The sequence below is a fragment of the Panulirus ornatus genome, chromosome 23, assembly GCF_036320965.1.
Source record: "Panulirus ornatus isolate Po-2019 chromosome 23, ASM3632096v1, whole genome shotgun sequence".
Taxonomy (NCBI): domain Eukaryota; kingdom Metazoa; phylum Arthropoda; class Malacostraca; order Decapoda; family Palinuridae; genus Panulirus; species Panulirus ornatus.
Window position 1 is genome coordinate 15,329,032 of NC_092246.1, and position 24,488 is coordinate 15,353,519.

General features: G+C 41.6%; 1 protein-coding gene across 1 annotated transcript in view; it reads left to right on the forward strand.

Annotated features, from left to right (window-relative positions):
- The window catches only part of LOC139756953 (probable glutamate receptor), a 48,340-nt gene that overhangs the window by 20,856 nt on the left and 2,996 nt on the right, over positions 1-24,488 (forward strand). The window contains exons 10-11 of the mRNA XM_071676897.1: positions 5,921-6,101; positions 17,180-17,279. Coding sequence (XP_071532998.1) covers positions 5,921-6,101; positions 17,180-17,279 — 281 coding nt within the window. The remainder of the gene's footprint in view (positions 1-5,920; positions 6,102-17,179; positions 17,280-24,488) is intronic.

The window sequence follows — 24,488 nt, forward strand, 5'->3', positions numbered from 1 at the left end:
GAGAGATGTGTGGTAATAAAAAGAGTGTGGTTGAGAGAGCAGAAGAGGGTATATTGAAATGGTTTGGTCACTTGGAGAGAATGAGTGAGGAAAGATTGACAGAGAGGATATGTGTGTCAGAGGTGGGGGGAACGAGAAGCGAGAAACCAAACTGAAGGTGGAAGGATGGAGTGAAAAAGATTTTAAGCGATCGGTTCCTGAACATGCAGGAGGGTAAAAGGCGTGCAAGGAACAGAATGAATTGGAACGATGTGGTACTCCGGGTCGACGTGCTATCCGTGGATTGAGCCATAGCATGTGAAGCGTCTGGGGTAAACCATGGAAAGTTTTGTGGGGCCTGGATGTGGAAAGGGAGCTGTGTTTCCGGTGCATTATGCATGACAGCTATAGACTGAGAGTGAAGGAATGTGGCCTTTCCTGTCTTTTCCTACTGCTACCTCGCGCACGTGCAGGGGGGGGGGGGGGATGTGGTCATTTCAAGTGTGGCGGTATGGTGATGGGAATGAACAAAGGCAGCAAGTATGAATTATGTACACGTGTATATATGTATAGGTCTGTGTATGTATTTATGTATACGTTGAAACGTATAGGTATAGATATATGTATATATATATATATATATATATATTTTTTTTTTGTCGCTGTCTCCCGCGTTTGCGAGGTAGCGCAAGGAAACAGACGAAAGAAATGGCCCAACCCACCCCCATACACATGTATATACATACGTCCACACACGCAAATATACATACCTACACAGCTTTCCATGGTTTATATATATATATATATATATATATATATATATATATATATATATATATATATATATATATATATATATATATATATATATATATATATATATTCTATATATTTATTTTGCTTTGTCGCTGTCTCCCGCGTTAGCGAGGTTTTGCAAGGAAGCAGACGAAAGAATGGCCCAACTCGCCCACATCACACGTATATACATACACGTCCACACACGCAAATATACATACCTATACATCTCAATGTACACATATATATACACATACGGACATATACATATATACACATGTACATAATTCATACTGTCTGCCTTTATTTGTTCCCATCGCCACCCCGCCACACATGGAATAACTACACCTCCCCCCTCATGTGTGCGAGGTAGCGCTAGGAAAGACACCAAAGGCCCCATTCGTTCACACTCAGTCTCTAGCTGTCATGTAATAATGCACCGAAATCACAGCTCCCTTTCCACATCCAGGCCCCACACACTTTCCATGGATTACCCCAGACGCTTCACATGCCCTGGTTCAATCCATTCACAGCACGTCGACCCCGGTATACCACATCGTTCCAATTCACTCTATTCCTTGCCCGCCTTTCACCCTCCTGCATGGTCAGGGCCCGATCACTCAAAATCCTCTTCACTCCATCTTTCCACCTCCAATTTGGTCTCCCACTTCTCCTCGTTCCCTCCACCTCTGACACATATATCCTCTTGGTCAATCTTTCCCAACTCATTTTCTCCATGTGACCAAACATTTTCAAAACACCCTCTTCTGCTCTCTCAACCACACTCTTTTTATTTCCACACATCTCTCTCACCCTTACATTACTTACTCGATCAAACCACCTCACACCGCATAATGTCCTCAAACATCTCATTTCCAGCACATCCACCCTCCTGCGCACAAATACAACATTGTTGGAACCACTATTCCTTCAAACTTACCCATTTTTGCTTTCCGAGATAATGTTCTCGACTTCCAAGCATTCTTCATGGCTCCCAGAATTTTCGCCCCCTCGCCCACCCTTCCGCTTCCATGGTTCCATCCGCTGCCAGATCCACTCCCAGATATCTAAAACACTTCACCTCCTCCAGTTTTTCTCCATTGAAACTTACCTCCCAATTGACTTGACCCTCAACCCTACTGTACCTAATAACCTTGTTCTTATTCACATTTACTCTTAACTTTCTTCTTTCACACACTTTACCAAACTCAGTCACCAGTTTCTGCAGTTTCTTACATGAATCAGCCACCATCGCGTATTCTTAATCCCCTATCCCCAGGGATATATATATATATATATATATATATATATATATATATATATATATATATATATATATATATATATATATAAGAGGTGAAAAAAAGGGCAAATGAGAGTTGGGGTGAGAGACTATCAGTAAATTTTAGGGAGAATAAAAAGATGTTCTGGAAGGAGGTAAATAGGGTGCGTAAGACAAGGGAGCAAATGGGAACTTCAGTGAAGGGCGTAAATGGGGAGGTGATAACAAGTAGTGGTGATGTGAGAAGGAGATGGAATGAGTATTTTGAAGGTTTGTTGAATGTGTCTGATGACAGAGTGGCAGATATAGGGTGTTTGGGTCGAGGTGGTGTGCAAAGTGAGAGGGTTAGGGAAAATGATTTGGTAAACAGAGAAGAGGTAGTAAAAGCTTTGCGGAAGATGAAAGCCGGCAAGGCAGCAGGTTTGGATGGTATTGCAGTGGAATTTATTAAAAAAGGGGGTGACTGTATTGTTGACTGGTTGGTAAGGTTATTTAATGTATGTATGACTCATGGTGAGGTGCCTGAGGATTGGCGGAATGCGTGCATAGTGCCATTGTACAAAGGTAAAGGGGATAAGAGTGAGTGCTCAAATTACAGAGGTATAAGTTTGTTGAGTATTCCTGGTAAATTATATGGGAGGGTATTGATTGAGAGGGTGAAGGCATGTACAGAGCATCAGATTGGGGAAGAGCAGTGTGGTTTCAGAAGTGGTAGAGGATGTGTGGATCAGGTGTTTGCTTTGAAGAATGTATGTGAGAAATACTTAGAAAAGCAAATGGATTTGTATGTAGCATTTATGGATCTGGAGAAGGCATATGATAGAGTTGATAGAGATGCTCTGTGGAAGGTATTAAGAATATATGGTGTGGGAGGCAAGTTGTTAGAAGCAGTGAAAAGTTTTTATCGAGGATGTAAGGCGTGTGTACGTGTAGGAAGAGAGGAAAGTGATTGGTTCTCAGTGAATGTAGGTTTGTGGCAGGGGTGTGTGATGTCTCCATGGTTGTTTAATTTGTTTATGGATGGGGTTGTTAGGGAGGTAAATGCAAGAGTCTTGGAAAGAGGGGCAAGTATGAAGTCTGTTGGGGATGAGAGAGCTTGGGAAGTGAGTCAGTTGTTGTTCGCTGATGATACAGCGCTGGTGGCGGATTCATGTGAGAAACTGCAGAAGCTGGTGACTGAGTTTGGTAAAGTGTGTGGAAGAAGAAAGTTAAGAGTAAATGTGAATAAGAGCAAGGTTATTAGGTACAGTAGGGTTGAGGGTCAAGTCAATTGGGAGGTGAGTTTGAATGGAGAAAAACTGGAGGAAGTGAAGTGTTTTAGATATCTGGGAGTGGATCTGTCAGCGGATGGAACCATGGAAGCGGAAGTGGATCATAGGGTGGGGGAGGGGGCGAAAATTTTGGGAGCCTTGAAAAATGTGTGGAAGTCGAGAACATTATCCCGGAAAGCAAAAATGGGTATGTTTGAAGGAATAGTAGTTCCAACAATGTTGTATGGTTGCGAGGCGTGGGCTATGGATAGAGTTGTGCGCAGGAGGATGGATGTGCTGGAAATGAGATGTTTGAGGACAATGTGTGGTGTGAGGTGGTTTGATCGAGTAAGTAACGTAAGGGTAAGAGAGATGTGTGGAAATAAAAAGAGCGTGGTTGAGAGAGCAGAAGAGGGTGTTTTGAAATGGTTTGGGCACATGGAGAGAATGAGTGAGGAAAGATTGACCAAGAGGATATATGTGTCGGAGGTGAAGGGAACGAGGAGAAGAGGGAGACCAAATTGGAGGTGGAAAGATGGAGTGAAAAGGATTTTGTGTGATCGGGGCCTGAACATGCAGGAGGGTGAAAGGAGGGCAAGGAATAGAGTGAATTGGAGCGATGTGGTATACAGGGGTTGACGTGCTGTCAGTGGATTGAATCAGGGCATGTGGAGCGTCCGGGGTGGGCCGTGGAGGGCTGTGTGGGTATGTATATTTGCGTGTGTGGACGTGTGTATGTACATGTGTATGGGGGGGGGTTGGGCCATTTCTTTCGTCTGTTTCCTTGCGCTACCTCGCAAACGCGGGAGACAGCGACAAAGTATAAAAAAAAAAAAAAAAAAAAAAAAAAAATATATATATATATATATATATATATATACATATATATATATATATATATATATATATATATATATATATATATATATATATATATATATATATATATATATATATCCCTGGGGATAGGGGAGAAAGAATAATCCCCACGTATTCCCTGCGTGTCGTAGAAGGTGACTAAAAGGGGAGGGAGCGGGAGGCTGAAAATCCTCCCCTCTTGTTTTTTTTTAATTTTCCAAAAGAAGGAACAGAGAAGGGGGCCAGGTGAGGATATTCCCTCAGAGGCCCAGTCCTCTGTTCTTAATGCTACCTTGCTAATGCGGGAAATGGCGAATAGTTTGATATATATATATATATATATATATATATATATATATATATATATATATATATATATATATATATATATATATATATATATATATATATATATATATATATATATATATATATATATTCATATATATATATATATATATATATATATATATATATATATATATATATATATATATATATATATATATATATATATATATATATATATATATATATATATATATATATATATATATATGTATATATATATATATATATAGATAGATAGATAGATAGATAGATAGATAGATATCTTTTTTTTTTTTACTTTGTCGCTGTCTCCCGCGTTAGCGAGGTAGCGCAAGGAAACAGACGAAAAAATGGCACAACCCACCCACTTACATATATATATATATATATATATATATATATATATATATATATATATATATATATATATATATATATATATATATATATATATATATATATATATACGTCCACACTCGCACATATACATACCTATTCATCTCAACGTATACATATGTATACTCACACTGCCATATTACATATATACACATATACATAATTCATATTATTCGCCTTATTCATTCCCATCGCCACCCCACCACACATGAAATAACAGCCCCCCTCCCCTCCACATATGTGCGAGGTAGCGCTAGAAAAAGACAACAAAGGCCACATTCGTTCACCGGAATCACAGCTTCCTTTCCACATCCAAGTCCCCACACAACTTTCCATGGTTTACCTCAGACACTTCACATGCCCTGGTTCAATCCATTGACAGCACGTCGACCCCGGTATACCGCATCGTTCCAATTCACTCTATTCCTTGCCCTCCTTTCACCTTCCTGCATGTTCAGGCCCCGATCACTCAAAATCTTTTCTACTCCATCTTTCCACCACCACTTTGGTCTCCCACTTCTCCTCGTTCCCTCAACTCTGACATATATCCTTTTTGTCAATCTTTCCTCACTCATTCTCTACATGTGACTAAGCAATTTCAAAACACCCACTTCTGCTCTCTCAACCACGCTCGTTATATTACCACACATCTCTCTTAACCTTTCATTACTTACGCCATCAAACCACCTCACACCACATATTGTCCTCAAACATCTCATTTCCAACACATCCACCCCTTTCCGCACAACTATATCTATATAACATGCCTCGCAACCATGTAACGTTGTTGGAATTAATATATATAAATATGTCTTTGTGAGTGTGGTGTGTATGTGTGTGTGTGTGTGTGTGTGTGTGTGTGTGTGTGTGTGTGTGTGTGTGTGTGTGTGTGTGTGTGTGTGTATGTGTGTGTGTGTGTGTGTGTGTATGTATGTGTCTGTCTGTCTGTTTGTCTGTCTGTGTGTCTGTGTGTCTGTGTGTGTTTAATCTTCACACACAAGCGCCTCATATTCACGTAAATCGTTTCCAGTCTGTCGAGTCTGGCATCTACCGGGAGGTGGCTGACAAGGAGGAGGACGGTCGCCTCATCTACCGCATATCATCAGAGCTGGTCCAGAGTATCAACACACTGGTCAGACGGGGTCATCATGTGCTACTGGAAGTGAATTTTGGCTTTGATGTATACATAGCTCAAGATTTCACACACACAGGTAATAATATATATACACAAATAGAAATATATATATATATATATATATATATATATATATATGTTGGGGATGAGAGAGCTTGGGAAGTGAGTCAGTTGTTCGCTGATGATACAGCGCTTGTGGCTGATTCATGTGAGAAACTGCAGAAGGCTGGTGACTGAGTTTGGTAAAGTGTGTGAAAGATGAAAGTTAAGAGTAAATGTGAATAAGAGCAAGGTTGTTAGGTACAGTAGGGTTGAGGGTCAAGTCAATTGGGAGGTAAGTTTGAATGGAGGAAAACTGGAGGAAGTAAAGTGTTTTAGATATCTGGGAGTGGATCTGGCAGCGGATGGAACCATGGAAGCGGAAGTGGATCATAGGGTGGGGGAGGGGGCGAAAATTCTGGGAGCCTTGAAGAATGTGTGGGAGTCGAGAACATTATCTCGGAAAGCAAAAATGGGTATGTTTGAAGGAATAGTGGTTCCAACAATGTTGTATTTTTGCGAGGCGTGGGCTATGGATAGAGTTGTGCGCAGGAGGATGGATGTAATGGAAATGAGATGTTTGAGGACAATGTGTGGTGTGAGGTGGTTTGATCGAGTAAGTAACGTAAGGGTAAGAGAGATGTGTGGAAATACAAAGAGCGTGGTTGAGAGAGCAGAAGAGGGTGTTTTGAAATGGTTTGGGCACATGGAGAGAATGAGTGAGGAAAGATTGACCAAGAGGATATATGTGTCGGAGGTGGAGGGAACGAGGAGAAGTGGGAGACCAAATTGGAGGTGGAAAGATGGAGTGAAAAAGGTTTTGTGTGATCGAGGCCTGAACATGCAGGAGGGTGAAAGGAGGGCAAGGAATAGAGTGAATTGGATCGATGTGGTATACCGGGGTTGACGTGATGTCATTGGATTGAATCAGGGCATGTGAAGCGTCTGGGGTAAACCATGGAAATCTGTGTAGGTATGTATATTTGCGTGTGTGGACGTATGTATATACATGTGTATGGGGGTGGGTTGGGCCATTTCTTTCGTCTGTTTCCTTGCGCTACCTCGCAAACGCGGGAGAGAGCGACAAAGCAAAAAAAAAATATATATATATATGTTTATTTATTTATTTATTTATTTTGCTTTGTCGCTGTTTCCCGCGTTACCGAGGTAGTGCAAGGAGACAGACGAAAGAATGGCCCAACCCACTAACATACACATGTATTTACATACACGGCCACACACGCAAATACACATACCTATACATCTCAATGTATACATATATATACACACACACAGACATATACATATATACATGTACATAATTCATTCTGTCTGCCTTGATTCATTCCCATCGCCACCTCGCCACACATTGAATAACAACCCCCCCCCCTCATGTGTGCGAGGTAGCACTAGAAAAAGACAACAAAGGCCACATTCGTTCACACTCAGTCTCTAGCTGTTGTATAATAATACACCGATACCACAGCTCCCTTTCCACATCCAGGCCCCACACACTTTCCATGGTTTACCCCAGACGCTTCACATGCCCTGGTTCAATCAACTGACAGCACGTCGACCACGGTATACCACATCGATCCAATTCACTCTATTCCTTGCACGCCTTTCGCTCTCCTGCATGTTCAGACTCCGATCACTTAAAATCTTTTTCACTCCATCTTTCCACCTCCAATTTGGTCTTCCACTTCTCCTCGTTCCCTCCACCTCTGACACATATATGCTCTTGGTCAGTCTTTCTTCACTCATTCTATCCATGTGAACAAACCATTTCAAAGCACCCTCTTCTGCTCTCTCAACCACGCTCTTTTTATTTCCACACATCTCTCTTACCCTATTTTTACTTACTCGGTCAAACCACCTTACACCACATATTGTTCTCAAACATATCATTTCCAGCACATCCACCCTCCTGCGCACAACTCTATCCATAGCCAACGCCTCGCAACCATACAACATTGTTGGAACCACTATTCCTTCAAACATACCCATTTTTGCTTTCCCAGATAATGTTCTCGACTTCCTTACATTCTTCAAAGCACCCAGAATTTTCGCCCCCTCCCCCACCGTATGATTCACTTCCGCTTCCATGGTTCCATCCCCTGCCAAATCCACCCTCAGATATCTAAAACACTTCACTTACTCCAGTTTTTCTCCATTCAAACTTACCTCCCATTTGACTTTACCCTCAACCCTACTGTACCTAATAACCTTGCTCTTATTCACATTTACTCTCAACTTTCTTCTTTCACCCACTTTCCCAAACTCAGTCACCATATATATATGGTGATAGGGGATAGGGGAGAAAGAATACTTCCCACGAATTTCCTGCATGTCGTAGAAGGCGACTAAAAGGGAAGGGAGCGGGGGGCTGGAAATCTTCCCCTCTCATTTTTTTTTTTAATTTTCCAAAGGAAGGAAGAGAGAAGGGGGCCGGGTGAGGATGTTTCCTCAGAGGCCCAGTCCTCTGTTCTTAACGCTACCTCGCTGAGGCGGGAAATGGCGAATAGTATAAAAGAAAAAGAAAGATATATATATATATATATATATATATATATATATATATATATATATATATATATATATATATATATATATATATATATATATATATATATATATATATACTTAGAAATGAAAATGGATTTGTATGTAGCATTTATGGATCTGGAGAAGGCATACGATAAAGTTGATAGAGATGCTCTGTGGAAGGTATTAGGAATATATGGTGTGGGAGGCAAGTTCTTAGAAGCAGTGAAAAGTTTTTATCGAGGATGTAAGGCATGTGTACGTGTAGGAAGAGAGGAAAGTGATTGGTTCTCAGTGAATGTAGGTTTGCGGTAGGGGTGTGTGATGTCTCCATGGTTGTTTAATTTGTTTATGGATGGGGTTGTTAGGGAGGTGAATGCAAGAGTTTTGGAAAAAGGGGCAAGTATGAAGTCTGTTGGGGATGAGAGAGCTTGGGAAGTGAGTCAGTTGTTGTTCGCTGATGATACAGCGCTGGTGGCTGATTCATGTGAGAAACTGCAGAAGCTGGTGACTGAGTTTGGTAAAGTGTGTGGAAGAAGAAAGTTAAGAGTAAATGTGAATAAGAGCAAGGTTATTAGGTACAGTAGGGTTGAGGGTCAAGTCAATTGGGAGGTAAGTTTGAATGGAGAAAAACTGGAAGAAGTAAAGTGTTTTAGATATCTGGGAGTGGATCTGGCAGCGGATGGAACCATGGAAGCGGAAGTGGATCATAGGGTGGGGGAGGGGGCGAAAATTCTAGGAGCCTTGAAAAATGTGTGGAAGTCGAGAACATTATCTCGGAAAGCAAAAATGGGTATGTTTGAAGGAATAGTGGTTCCAACAAATTGTAAGGTTGCGAGGCGTTGGCTATGGATAGAGTTGTGCGCAGGAGGATGGATGTGCTGGAAATGAGATGCTTTGAGGACAATGTTCCCGTCCCCCACCCTATGATTTACTTCCGCTTCCATGGTTCCATCCGCTGCCAGATCCACTCCCAGATATCTAAAATACTTTACTTCATCCAGTTTTTCCCCGTTCAAACTTACCTCCCAATTGACCTGACCCTCAACCCTACTGTACCTAATAACCTTGCTCTTATTCACATTTACTCTTAACTTTCTTCTTTCACACACTTTACCAAACTCAGTCACCAGCTTCTGCAGTTTCTCACATGAATCAGCCACCAGCGCTGTATCATCAGCGAACAACAACTGACTCACTTCCCAAGCTCTCTCATCCACAACAGACTGCATAATTGCCCCTCTTTCCAAAACTCTTGCATTCACCTCCCTAACAACCCCATCCATAAACAAATTAAACAACCATGGAGACATCACACACCCCTGCCGTAAACCTACATTCACTGAGAACCAATCACTTTCCTCTCTTCCTTCACGTACACATGCCTTGCATCCTCGATAAAAACTTTTCACTGCTTCTAACAACTTCCCCCCCACACCATATATTCTTAAAACCTTCCACACAGCATCTCTATCAACTCTATCATATGCCTTCTCCAGTTCCATAAATGCTACATACAAATCCATTTGTTTTTCTAAGTATTTCTCATATGCATTCTTCAAAGCAAACACCTGATCCACACATACTCTACCACTTCTGAAACCACCCTGCTCTTCCACAATCTGATGCTCTGTACACTCCTTCACCCTCTCAATCAATACCCTCCCATATAATTTACCAGGAATACTCAACAAACTTATACCTCTGTAATTTGAGCACTCACTCTTATCCCCTTTGCCTTTGTACAATGGCACTATGCAAGCATTCCGCCAATCCTCAGGCACCTCACCATGAATCATACATACATTAAATAACCTTACCAACCAGTCAACAATACAGTCACCCCCTTTTTTAATAAATTCCACTGCAATACCATCCAAACCTGCTGCTTTGCTGACTCTCATCTTCCGTAAAGCTTTTACTACCTCTTCTCTATTTACGAAATCATTTTCCCTAACCCTCTCACTTTGCACACCACCTCGACCAAAACACCCTATATCTGCCACTCTATCATCAAACACATTCAACAAACCTTCAAAATACTCACTCCATCTCCTACTCACATCACCACTACTTGTTATCACCTCCCCATTAGCCCCCTTCACTGAAGTTCCCATTCGCTCCCTTTTCCGTCGCACTTTATTTACCTCCTTCCAAAACATCTTTTTATTCTCCCTAAAATTTACTGATACCCTCTCACCCCAACTCTCATTTGCCCTCTCCTTTTAAGTCTTGCACCTTTCCCTTGACCTCCTGCCTCTTTCTTTTATACCTCTCCGACTCATTTGCATTTTTTCCCTGCAAAAATCGTCCAAATGCCTCTCTCTTCTCTTTCACTAATAATCTTACTTCTTCATCCCACCACTCACTACCCTTTCTAATCAACCCACCTGCCACGCTTCTCATGCCACAAGCATCTTTTGCTCAAGCCATCACTGCTTCCCTAAATACTTCCCATTCCTTCCCCACTCCCCTTACCTCCTTTGTTCTCACCTTTTTCCATTCTGTACTCAGTCTCTCCTGGGACTTCCTCACACAAGTCTCCTTCCCAAGCTCACTTACTCTCACCACTCTCTTCACCCCAACATTCTCTCTTCTTTTCTGAAAACCCCCACAAATCTTCACCTTCGCCTCCACAAGATAATGATCAGACATCCCTCCAGTTGCACCTCTCACCACATTAACATCCAAAAGTCTCTCTTTCGTGCGTCTATCAATTAACACGTAATCCAATAACGCTCTCTGGCCATCTCTCCTATTTACATACGTATACTTATGTATATCTCGCTTTTTAAACCAGGTATTCCCAATCCCCAGTCCTTTTTCAGCACATAAATCTACAAGCTCTTCACCATTTCCATTTACAACACTGAACACTCCATGTATACCAATTATTCCCTCAACTGCCACATTACTCACCTTTGCATTTAAATCACCCATCACTATAACCCGGTCTTGTGCATCAAAACCACTAACACACTCATTCAGCTGCTCCCAAAACACTTGCCTCTCATGATCTTTCTTCTCATGCCCAGGTGCATATGCACCAATAATCACCCATCTCTCTCCATCAACTTTCAGTTTTACCCATATTAATCGAGAATTTACTTTCTTACACTCTATCACATACTCCCACAACTCCTGATGCAGGAGTAGTGCTACTCCTTCCCTTGCTCTTGTCCTCTCACTAACCCCTAACTTTACTCCCAAGACATTCCCAAACCACTCTTCCCCTTTACCCTTTAGCTTCGTTTCACTCAGAGCCAAAACATCCAGGTTCCTTTCCTCAAACATACTACCTATCTCTCCTTTTTTCTCAACTTGGTTACATCCACACACATTTAGACACCCAAATCTGAGCCTTCGAGGAGGATGAGCACTCCTCGCGTGACTCCTTCTTCTGTTTCCCCCTTTTAGAAAGTTAAAATACAAAGAGGGGAGGGTTTCTGGCACCCCGCTCCCGTCCCCTTTAGTCGCCTTCTACGGCACGTGAGGAATGCGTGGGAAGTATTCTTCGTCCCCTATCCCCAGGGGATATATATATATTCCCTATGAGTCCACGGGGAAAATGAAACACGAAAAGTTCCCAAGTGCACTTTCGTGTAATAATCACATCATCAGGGGAGACAAAAGAGAGAGATATCACAGTCAGTTGATATACATCGAAGAGACGAAGCTAGGAAACCATCTTCGATGTATATCAACTGACTTATATTTCTCTCTTGTGTCTCCCCTGATGATGTGATTATTACACGAAAGTGCACTTGGGAACTTTTCGTGTTTCATTTTCCCCGTGGACTCAGGAATATCTTGATCACGCGCAAAATTGTGATCCTTTCTAATATATATATATATATATATATATATATATATATATATATATATATATATATATATATATATATATATATATATATATATATATATATATATATGTATGTATGTATGTATATTCTAAACTATTCACCATTTCCCGCGTTAGCGAGGTAGTGTTAAGAACAGAGAACTGGGCCTTTGTGGAATATCCTAACCACTCTGTTCCTTCTTTTGGAAAATTTAAAAAAAACGAGAGGGGAGGATTTCCAGCACCCCGCTCCCTCTCCTTTTAGTCGCCTTCTACGACACGCAGGGAATACGTGGGAAGTGTTCTTAATCCCCTGTCCCCAGGGGTATATATATATATATATATAAATATATATATATATATATATATATATATATATATATATATATATATATATATATATATATATATATATATATATATATATATATATATTATCCCTGGGGATAGGTGAATAAGAATACTTCCCACGTATTCCCTGCGTGTCGTAGAAGTCGACTAAAAGGGAAGAGAGCGGGGGGCTGGAAATCCTCCCCTCTCATTTTTTATTTTAATTTTCCAAAAGAAGGAACAGAGAAGGGGGCCAGGTGAGGGTATTCCCTCAAAGGCCCAGTCCTCTGTTCTTAACGCTACCTCGCTATCGCGGGAAATGGCGAATAGTATGAAAAAAAAAAAAAAAAAATATATATATATATATATATATATATATATATATATATATATATATATATATATATATATATATATATATATATATATATATATATACCTGGGGATAGGGGTGAAAGAATACTTCCCACGCATTCCTCACGTATCGTAGAATGCGACTAAAGGGGACGGGAGCGGGGGGGGCCAGAAACCTTCCCCTCCTTGTATTTTGACTTTCTAAAAGGGGAAACAGAAGGAGGAGTCACGCGGGGAGTGCTCATCCTCCTCGAAGGCTCAGATTGGGGTGTCTAAATGTGTGTGGATAACCAAGATGAGAAAAAAAGGAGAGATAGGTAGTATGTTTGAGGAAAGGAACCTGGATGTTTTGGCTCTGAGTGAAACGAAGCTAAAGGGTAAAGGGGAAGATTGGTTTGGGAATATCTTGGGAGTAAAGTCAGGGGTTAGTGAGAGGAAAAGAGCAAGGGAAGGAGTAGCACTACTCCTGAAACAGGAGTTGTGGGAGTATGTGATAGAGTGCAAGAAAGTAAACTCTAGATTGATATGGGTAAAACTGAAAGTTGATGGAGAGAGATGGGTGATTATTGGCGCATATGCACCTGGGCATGAGAAGAAAGATCATGAGAGGCAAGTGTTTTCGGAGCAGCTGAATGAGTGTGTTACTGGTTTTGATGCACGAGACCGGGTTATAGTGATGGGTGATTTGAATGCAAAGGTGAGTAATGTGGCATTTGAGGGAATAATTGGTATGCATGAGATGTTCAGTGTAGTAAATGGAAATGGTGAAGAGCTTGTAGATTTATGTGCTGAAAAAGGACTGGTGATTGGGAATACCTGGTTTAAAAAGAGAGATATACATAAGTATACGTATGTAAGTAGGAGAGATGGCCAGAGAGCGTTATTGGATTACGTGTTAATTGATAGACGCACGAAAGAGAGACTTTTGGATGTTAATGTGCTGAGAGGTGCAACTGGAGGGATGTTTGATCATTATCTTGTGGAGGCCAAGGTGAGGATTTGGGGTGTTTTCAGAAAAGAAGAGAGAATGTTGGGATGAAGAGAGTGGTGAGAGTAAGTGAGCTTGGGAAGGAGACTTGTGTGAGGAAGTACCAGGAGAGACTGAGTACAGAATGGAAAAAGGTGAGAACAAAGGAGGTAAGGGGAGTTGGCGAGGAATGGGATGTGTTTAGGGAAGCAGTGATGGCTTGCGCAAAACATGCTTGTAGCATGAGAAGCGTGGCAGGTGTGTTCATTAGAAAGAGTAGCGAGTGGTGGGATGAAGAAGTAAGATTATTAGTGAAAGAGAAGAGAGAGGCATTTGGACGATTTTTGCAGGGAAAAAATGCAAATTAGTTGGAGATGTATTAAAGACAGAGGAAGCAGGTCAAGAAAAAGGTGCAAGAGGTGAAAAAGAGGGCAAATGAGAGTTGGGGTGAGACGGTATCAATAAATTTTAGGGAAAATAAAAAGATGTTTTGGAAGGAGGTAAATAAAGTGCGAAGGAAAAGGGAGCGAATGGGAACTTCAGTGAAGGGGGCTAATGGGGAGGTGATAACAAGTAGTGGTGATGTGAGTAGGAGATGGAGTGAGTATTTTGAAGGTTTGTTGAATGTGTTTGATGATAGAGTGGCAGATATAGGGTGTTTTGGTCGAGGTGGTGTGCAAAGTGAGAGGGTTAGGGAAAATGATTTGGTAAACAGAGAAGAGGTAGTAAAAGCTTTGCGGAAGATGAAAGCTGGCAAGGCAGCAGGTTTGGATGGTATTGGAGTGGAATTTATTAGACAAGGGGGTGACTGTATTGTTGACTGGTTGGTAAAGTTATTTAATGTATGTTTGATTCATGGTGAGGTGCCTGAGGATTGGCGGAATGCTTGCATAGTGCCATTGTACAAAGGCAAAGGGGATAAGAGTGAGTGCTCAAATTACAGAGGTATAAGTTTGTTGAATGTTTCTGGTAAATTATATGGGAGGGTATTGATTGAGAGGGTGAAGGCATGTACAGAGCATCAAATTGGTGAAGAACAGTGCGGTTTCACAAGTGGTCGAGGATGTGTGGATCAGGTGTTTGCTTTGAAGAATGTATGTTAGAAATACTTAGAAAAGCAAATGGATTTGTATGTAGCATTTATGGATCTGGAGAAGGCATATGATAGAGTTGATAGGGATGGTCTGTGAAAGGTATTAAGAATATATGGTGTGGGAGGCAAGTTGTTAGAAGCAGTGAAAAGTTTTTATCGAGGATGTAAGGCATGTGTACGTGTAGGAAGAGAGGAAAGTGATTGGTTCTCAGTGAATGTAGGTTTCCGGTAGGGGTGTGTGATGTCTCCATGGTTGTTTAATTTGTTTATGGATGGGGTTGTTAGGGAGGTGGTTGCAAGAGTTTTGGAAAGAGGGGCAAGTATGCAGTCTGTTGTAGATGACAGAGCTTGGGAAGTGAGTCAGTTGTTGTTCGCTGATGATACAGCGCTGGTGGCTGATTCATGTGAGAAACTGCAGAAGCTGGTGACTGAGTTTGGTAAAGTGTGTGAAAGAAGAAAGTTTAGAGTAAATGTGAATAAGAGCAAGGTTATTAGGTGCAGTAGGGTTGAGGGTCAAGTCAATTGGGAGGTAAGTTTGAATGGAGAAAAACTGGAGGAAATAAAGTGTTTTAGATATCTGGGAGTGGATCTGACAGCGGATGGAACCATGGAAGCGGAAGTGAATCATAGGGTGGGGGAGGGGGTGAAAATTCTGGGAACCTTGAAGAATGTTTGGAAGTCGAGAACATTATCTTGGAAAGCAAAAATGGGTATGTTTGAAGGAATAGGTTCCAACACTGTTGTATGGCTGCGAGGCGTGGGCTATGGATAGAGTTGTGCGGAGGAGGGTGGATGTGCTGGAAATGAGATTTTTGAGGACAATATGTGGTGTGAGGTGGTTTGATCGAGTAACGTAAGGGTAAGAGAGATGTGTGGAAATAAAAAGAGGGAACGAGGAGGGAGGGAACGAGGAGGGAGGGAACGAGGAGAAGTGGGAGACCAAATTGGAGGTGGAAAGATGGTGTGAAAAAGATTTTGAGTGATCGGGGTCTGAACATGCAGGAGGGTGAAAGGCGGGCAAGGAATAGAGTGAATTGGATCGATGTGGTATAACGGGGTCGACGTTCTGTCAGTAGATTAAACCAGGGCATGTGAAACGTCTGGGTAAACCACGGAAAGTTCTGTGGGGCCTGGATGTGGAAAGGGAGCTGTGGTTTCAGTGCATTATTACATGACAGCTAGAGACTATGTGTGAACGAATGTGGCCTTTGTTGTCTTTTCTTAGTGCTACCTCGCACACATGAGGGGGGAGGGGGTTGTTATTCCATGTGTGGCGATCTGGCGATGGGAATAGATAAAGGCAGATAGTATGAATTATGTACATGTGTGTATATGCATATGTCTGTGTGTGTATATATACATATGTGTACATTGAGATGTATAGATATGTATATTTGCGTGTGTGGACGCGTATGTTTATACATGTGTATGTGGGTGGGTTGGGCCATTCTTTCGTCTGTTTCCTTGCGCTACCTCGCTAACGCGGGAGACAGCGACAAAGCAAAATGAAAAAAAAAAAAAATATATATATATATATATATATATATATATATATATATATATATATATATATATATCCCTGGGGATAGGGGAGAAAGAATACTTTCCACGTATTCCCTGCGTGTCGTAGAAGGCGACTCTTGTTTTTTTTTTTAATTTTCCAAAAGAAGGAACAGAGAAGGGGGCCAGATGAGGATATTCCATCAGAGGCTCAGTCCTCTGTTCTTAACGCTACCTTGCTAACGCGGGAAATGGCGAATAGTTTGAAAGAAAAAAGAAAAAAAATAAAAAAAAAAAAAAAATATATATATATATATATATATATATATATATATATATATATATATATATATATATATATATATATATATATATATATATACGGGCTTAGATGTTCTGGTTTCCAACAGGAAAATCGCTATATGAAAATACCATTACGAATTTACCATGACTACATATAATGTACCATGCTATACTTTACAGGCAAGTGCTCGTACTACAAATCCAGAGATGAATTTCTGCCAGTGAATTTCGGTATGATTGGCCCTAAGGGCAGTCCAATCATCCCAGCCCTAAATAAAAGGTAAAGGTGTTGTTAGAATGTCTATAGTCGTTGAAGGCGACTTAGGGGACAGGAGCGGGGGACGAAAAACCCTCCCCTCCTTGTATTCTACTTTCTATAAGGGGAAACAGAAGAGGAGTCACGCGGGGAGTGCTCATCCTCGTCGAATGCTCCGATTGGGGAGTCTAAATGTGTGTGAATGTAACCAAAATGAGAAGACAGGAAAGATAGGTAGTATGTTTGTGGAAAGGAGCCTGGATGTTTTGGCTCTGAGTGAAACGAAGCTCAAGGGAAAAGGGGAAGAGTGGTTTAGAAATGTTTTGGGAGTAAAGTCAAGGGTTGGTGAGAGGACAAGAGCAAAGTAAGGAGTAGCACTACTCCTGAAACGGGAGTTGTGGGAGTATGTGATAGAGAGTAAGAAAGTAAACTCAATATTGATATGGGTAAAACTGAAAGTGGATGGAGAGAGAGATTGGTGATTATTGGTGCCTATGCACTTGGGCTTAAGAAGAAAGATCATGAAAGGCAAGTATTGGGAACAGCTGAGTGAGTGTGTTAGCAGTTTTGAAGCACTAAACTGGGTTATAGTGAAGGGTGATTTGAATGCGAAGGTGAGCAATGTGGCAGTTGATGGAATAATTGGAGTACATGGGGTGTTCAGTGTTGTAAATGGAATTAGTGAAGAGTTAATAGATTTGTGTGCTGAAATAGGACTGGTGATTGGGAGTACCTGGTTTATAAAGAGATATATACATAAGTATACGTATGTAAGTAGGAGAGATGGCCAGAGAGCGTTATTCGATTACGTGTTATTTGATAGGCGCGTGAAAATACTTTTGGATGTTTTTGTGCTGAGAGGTTCAACTGCAGGGATGTCTGATCATTATCTTGTGGAGGCGAAGGTGAAGACTTGTAGAGGTTTTCAGAAGAGAAGAGAGAATGTTGGGGTGAAGAGAGTAGTGAGAGAAAGTGAGCTTGGGAAGAAGACTCTGCGAGGAAGTACCAGTTGAGACTGAGTGCAGAATGGAAAAAGGTAAGAGCAAAGGACGTAAGGGAAGTGGGTGAGGAATGGAATGTATTTAGGGAAGCAGTGATGGCTTGCACAAAAGATGCTTGTGGCATGAGAAGCATGGGAGGTGGGTAGATTAGAAAAGGTAGTGAGTGGTGGGATGAAGAAGTTAGATTATTAGTGAAAAGAAAGAGGCAGGCGTTGGACGATTTTTGCAGGGAAATAGTGCAAATGACTGAGAGATGTATAAAAGAAAGAAGCAGGAGATCAAGAGAAAGGTGCAAGAGGTGAAAAGGAGGGCAAATGAGAGTTTGGGTGAGGGAATATCACAAAATTTTAGAGAAAATAAATAGATGTTTTAAACGGAGATAAATAAAGTGCGTAAGACAAGAGAACAAATGGGAACATCGGTGAAGTGGGCTAATAGGGAGGTAAAAACAAGTAATGGTGATGTGAGAAGGAGATGGAGTGAGTATTTTGAAGATATGTTGAAAGCGTTTGATGATAGAGTGGCAGATATAGGGTGCTTTGGTCGAGGTAGTGTTCAAAGTGAGAGGGTCAGGGAAAATGATTTGGTAAACAGAGACGAGGTGGTGAAAGCTTTCCGGAAGATGGAAGCCGGCAAGGCGGCGAGTTTGGACGTTATTGCAGTGGAATTTATTAAAAAAGGGGGTGACTATATTGTTGACTGGTTGGTTAGGATATTCAATATATGTATGACTCATGGTGAAGGGCCTCAAGATTAGCGGAATGCATGCATAGTGCCATTGTACAAAGGGAAAGGGGATAAAGGTGAGTGTTCCAGGTACAGAGGTATAAGTTTGCTGAGTATTCCTGGGAAATTATATGTGAGGGTATTGATTGAGAGGGTCAAGGCATGTACAGAGCATCAAATTGGGGAAGAGCAGTGTGGTTTTAGAAGTAGTGGAGTATGTGTGGATTAGGTGTTGTCTTTGAAGAAGGTATGTGAGAAATACTTAGAAAAACAAATGGACTTGTATGTAGCATTTATGGATCTGGAGAAGGCACATGATAGAGTTGATAGAGATGCTCTGTGGAAGGTATTAAGAGTATATGGTGTGGGAAGCAAGTTGCTAGAAGCATTGAAAAGTTTTTATCGATGATGTAAGGTATGTTCACGGGTAAGAAGAGCGGAAAGTGATTGGTTCTCAGTGAATGTCGATTTCCGGTAGGGCAGCGTGATGTCTCCATGGTTGTTTAATTTGTTTTTTGAATGTTGTTGTTAGGGAGGTAAATGCAAAAAGTTTTGGAGAGAGGGGCAAGTATTCAGTCTGTTGGCTTGGGAAGTGAGTCAGTTGTCATTCGCTGATGATACAGCGCTGTTGGTTGATTTGGGTGAGAAACTGCAGAAGCTGGTGAATGAGTTTGGTAAAGTGCGTAAAAGAAGAAAGCTGAGAGTAAATGTACATAAGAGCAAGGTCAATAGATACGGTAGGGTTCAAGGACAAGTCATGTGGGAGGTAAGTTTGAATGAAGAAAAACTGGAGGAAGTGAAGTGTTTCACATATCATGGAGTGGATTTGGCAGCGGAAGGAACCATGGAAGTGGAAGTAGGTCACAGGGTGGGGAGGGGGCGAGAGTTCTGGGAGCTTTCCGAGATAATGTTCTCGACTTCCACACATTCTTCAACGCTCCCAGAACTTTCGCCCCCTCCCCCACCCTATGATTCACTTCCGCTTCCATGGTTCCATCTGCTGCCAAATCCACTCCAACATATCTAAAACACTTCATTTCTCCAGTTTTTCTCCATTAAAACTTACCTCCCTATTGACTTGTCCCTCAACCCAACTATACCCAATAACCTTGCTCTGACTCACATTTACTCTCAGCTTTATTCTTTCACATATTTTACCAAATTCAGTCACCAGCTTCTGCAGTTCCTCACACGAATCAGCCACCAGCGCTGTATCATCAGCGAACAACAACTGACTCACTTCCCAAGCTCTCTCATCCACAGCAGGCTGCATACTTGCCCCTCTTTCCAAAACTCTAGCATTCACCTCCCTAACAACCCCATCCATAAACAAATTAAACAACCATGGAAACATCATACACCCCTACCGTAAATCAACATTCACTGGGAACCAATCACTTTCCTCTCTTCCTACACTAACACGTGCCTTACATCCTAGATAAAAACTTTTCACTGCTTCTAACAATTTGCCTCCCACACCGTATATTCGAAATACCTTCCACAGAGCATATCTATCAACTCAATCATATGCATTTTCCAGATCCATAAATGCTACATACAAATCCATTTGCTTTTCTAAGTATTTCTCACATACATTCTTCAAAGCAAACACCTGATCCACACATCCTCTACCACTTCTGAAACCACACTGCTCTTCCCCAATCTGATGCTCTGTACATGTCTTCATCCTCTCAATCAGTATCCTCCCATATAATTTCCCAGGAATACTCAACAACCTCTGAAATTTGAGCACTCACTTTTATCCCCTTTGCCTTTGTACAATGGCACTATGCAAGCATTCCGCCAATCCTCAGGCACCTCACCATGAATCATACATACATTAAATAACCTTACCAACTAGTCAACAATACAGACACACCCTTTTTTTAATAAATTCCACTGCAATACCATCCATACCCGTTGCCTTGCCGGCATTCATCTTCCGCAAAGCTTTTACTACCTCTTCTCTTTTTATCAAATCATTTTCCCTAACCCTCTCACTTTGCACACCACCTCGACCAAAACACCCTATATCTGCCACTCTATCATCAAACACAATTAACAAACCTTTAAAATACTCACTCCATCTCCTTCTCACATCACCACTACTTGTTATCACCTCCCCATTTGCCCCCTTCACTAATGTTCCCATTTGTTCCCTTGTCTTAAGCACTTTATTTACCTTCTTCCAAAACATCTTTTTATTCTCCCTGAAATTTAATGAGACTCTCTCACCCCAACACTCATTTGCCCTCTTTTTCACCTCTTGCACCTTTCTCTTGACCTCCTGCCTCTTTCTTTTATGCATCTCCCACTCATTTGCATTATTTCCCTGCAAAAATCGTCCAGATGCCTCTCTCTTCTCTTTCACTAATAATCTTACTTCATACCACTACTCACTACCCTTTCTAATCTGCCCACCTCCAACGCTTCTCATGCCACAAGCATCTTTTGCGCAAGCCATCACTGCTTCCCTAAATACATCCCATTCCTCCCCCACTCCCCTTACGTCCTATCTTCTCACCTTTTTCTATTCTGTACTCAATCTCTCCAGGTACTTGCTCACACAAAGTCTCCTTCCCAAGCTCACGTACTCTCACCACTCTCTTCACCCCAACATTATCTCTTCTTTTTCTGAAAACCCCCACAAATCTTCACCTTCGCCTCCACAAGATAATGATCAGACATCCCTCCTAGTTGCACCTCTCAGCACATTAACATCCAAAAGTCTCTCTTTCGCACGCCTATCAATTAACACATAATCCAATAACGCTCTCTGGCCATCTCTCCTACTTACATACGTATACTTATGTATATCTCTCTTTTTAAACCAGATATTCCCAATCACCAGTCCATTTTCAGCACATAAATCTACAAGCTCTTCACCATTTCCATTTGCAACACTGAACACCCCATGTACACCAATTATTCCCTCAACTGCCGCATTACTCACCTTTGCATTCAAATCACCCATCTCTATAACCCGGTCTCGTGCATCAAAATTACTAACACACTCACTCAGCTGCTCCCAAAACACTTGCCTCTCATGATCTTTCTTCTCATGCCCAGGTACATATGCACCAATAATCACCCATCTCTCTCTATCCACTTTAAGTTTTACCCATATCAATCTAGAGTTTACATTCTTACACTCTATCACATACTCTCACCACTCTTGTCCTCTCACTAACCCTGACTATAATCGCAAGACATTTCCAAACACTCTTCCCCTTTACCCTTGAGCTTCGTTTCACTCATAGCCAAAACATCCAGGTTCCTTTCTTCAACCATACTGCCTATTTCTCCTTTTTTCACATCTTGGTTACATCCACACACATTTAGACACCCCAATCCGAGCCTTCGAGTAGGATGAGCATTCCCCGCGTGACTCCTTCTTCTGTTTTCCCTCATGTATAATTGTGATCCTTTCCATCATATATATATATGATGTAAGGCATGTGTACGTGTAGGAAGAGAGGAAAGTGATTGGTTCTCAGTGAATGTAGGTTTGCGGCAGGGGTGTGTGATGTCTCCATGGTTGTTTAATTTGTTTATGGTTGGGGTTGTTAGGGAGGTAAATGCAAGAGTCCCTGGAAAGAGGGGCAAGTATGAAGTCTGTTGGGGATGAGAGAGCTTGGGAAGTGAGTCAGTTGTTGTTCGCTGATGATACAGCGCTGGTGGCTGATTCATGTGAGAAACTGCAGAAGCTGGTGACTGAGTTTGGTAAAGTGTGTGGAAGAAGAAAGTTAAGAGTAAATGTGAATAAGAGCAAGGTTATTAGGTACAGTAGGGGTGAGGGTCAAGTCAATTGGGAGGTGAGTTTGAATGGAGAAAAACTGGAGGAAGTGAAGTGTTTTAGATATCTGGGAGTGGATCTGTCAGCGGATGGAACCATGGAAGCGGAAGTGGATCATAGGGTGGGGGAGGGGGCGAAAATTTTGGGAGCCTTGAAAAATGTGTGGAAGTCGAGAACATTATCTCGGAAAGCAAAAATGGGTATGTTTGAAGGAATAGTGGTTCCAACAATGTTGTATGGTTGCGAGGCGTGGGCTATGGATAGAGATGTGCGCAGGAGGATGGATGTGCTGGAAATGAGATGTTTGAGGAAAATGTGTGGTGTGAGGTGGTTTTATCGAGTAAGTAACGTAGGGTAAGAGAGATGTGTGGAAATAAAAAGAGCGTGGTTGAGAGAGCAGAAGAGGGTGTTTTGAAATGGTTTGGGCACATGGAGAGAATGAGTGAGGAAAGATTGACCAAGAGGATATATGTGTCGGAGGTGGAGGGAACGAGGAGAAGAGGGAGACCAAATTGGAGGTGGAAAGATGGAGTGAAAAAGATTTTGTGTGATCGGGGCCTGAACATGCAGGAGGGTGAAAGGAGGGCAAGGAATAGAGTGAATTGGAGCGATGTGGTATACAGGGGTTGACGTGCTGTCAGTGGATTGAATCAAGGCATGTGAAGCGTCTGGGGTAAACCATGGAAAGCTGTGTAGGTATGTATATTTGCGTGTGTGGACGTGTGTATGTACATGTGTATGGGGGGGGGGGGGGCCATTTTTTTCGTCTGTTTCCTTGCGCTACCTCGCAAACGCGGGAGACAGCGACAAAGTATAAAAAAAAAAAAAATATATATATATATATATATATATATATATATATATATATATATATATATATATATATATATATATATATATATATTCTTTTTCTTTCAAACTATTCGCCATTTCCCGCGTTAGCGAGGTAGCGTTAAGAACAGAGGACTGGGCCTTTGAGGGAATATCCTCACCTGGCCCCCTTCTCTGTTCTTTTGGAAAATTAAAAAAACGAGAGGGGAGGATTTCCAGCCCCCCGCTCCCTCCCCTTTTAGTCGCCTTCTACGACACGCAGGGAATACGTGGGAAGTATTCTTTTTCCCCTATCCCCAGGGATAATATATATATATATACATATATATATATATATATATATATATATATATATTATCCCTGGGGATAGGGGAGAAAGAATACTTCCCACGTATTCCCTGCGTGTCGTAGAAGGCGACTAAAAGGGAAGGGAGCGGGGGGCTGGAAATCCTCCCCTCTCATTTTTCTTTTTTTTTTTTTCCAAAAGAAGTAACAGAGAAGTGGGTCAGGTGAGAATATTCCCTCAAAGGCCCAGTCCTCTGTTCTTAACGCTACCTCGCTATCGCGGGAAATGGCGAATAGTATGAAAGAAAGAAAAAGAAAAGATATATATATATATATATATAACATACAAACCTCCAACAGCCAGGATCGAACCCGGGACCCCTGTGCAAGAGGCAGGCATGCAAACCGCTAGGCTATGGGCCTGGCTAATAGGAAACAACTATTCGAATACTAAGTACTCGAATACCCTTCGTCTCACAGTGGTGAGCAACGGGGTCTATACCAGTTATTTCCCAACAGGCGCACATAGCCAGCTGACAGCGTATGTTCTATGAAGGTGCGCGTTCATATGCGCTTTATTCGTATTCATATACC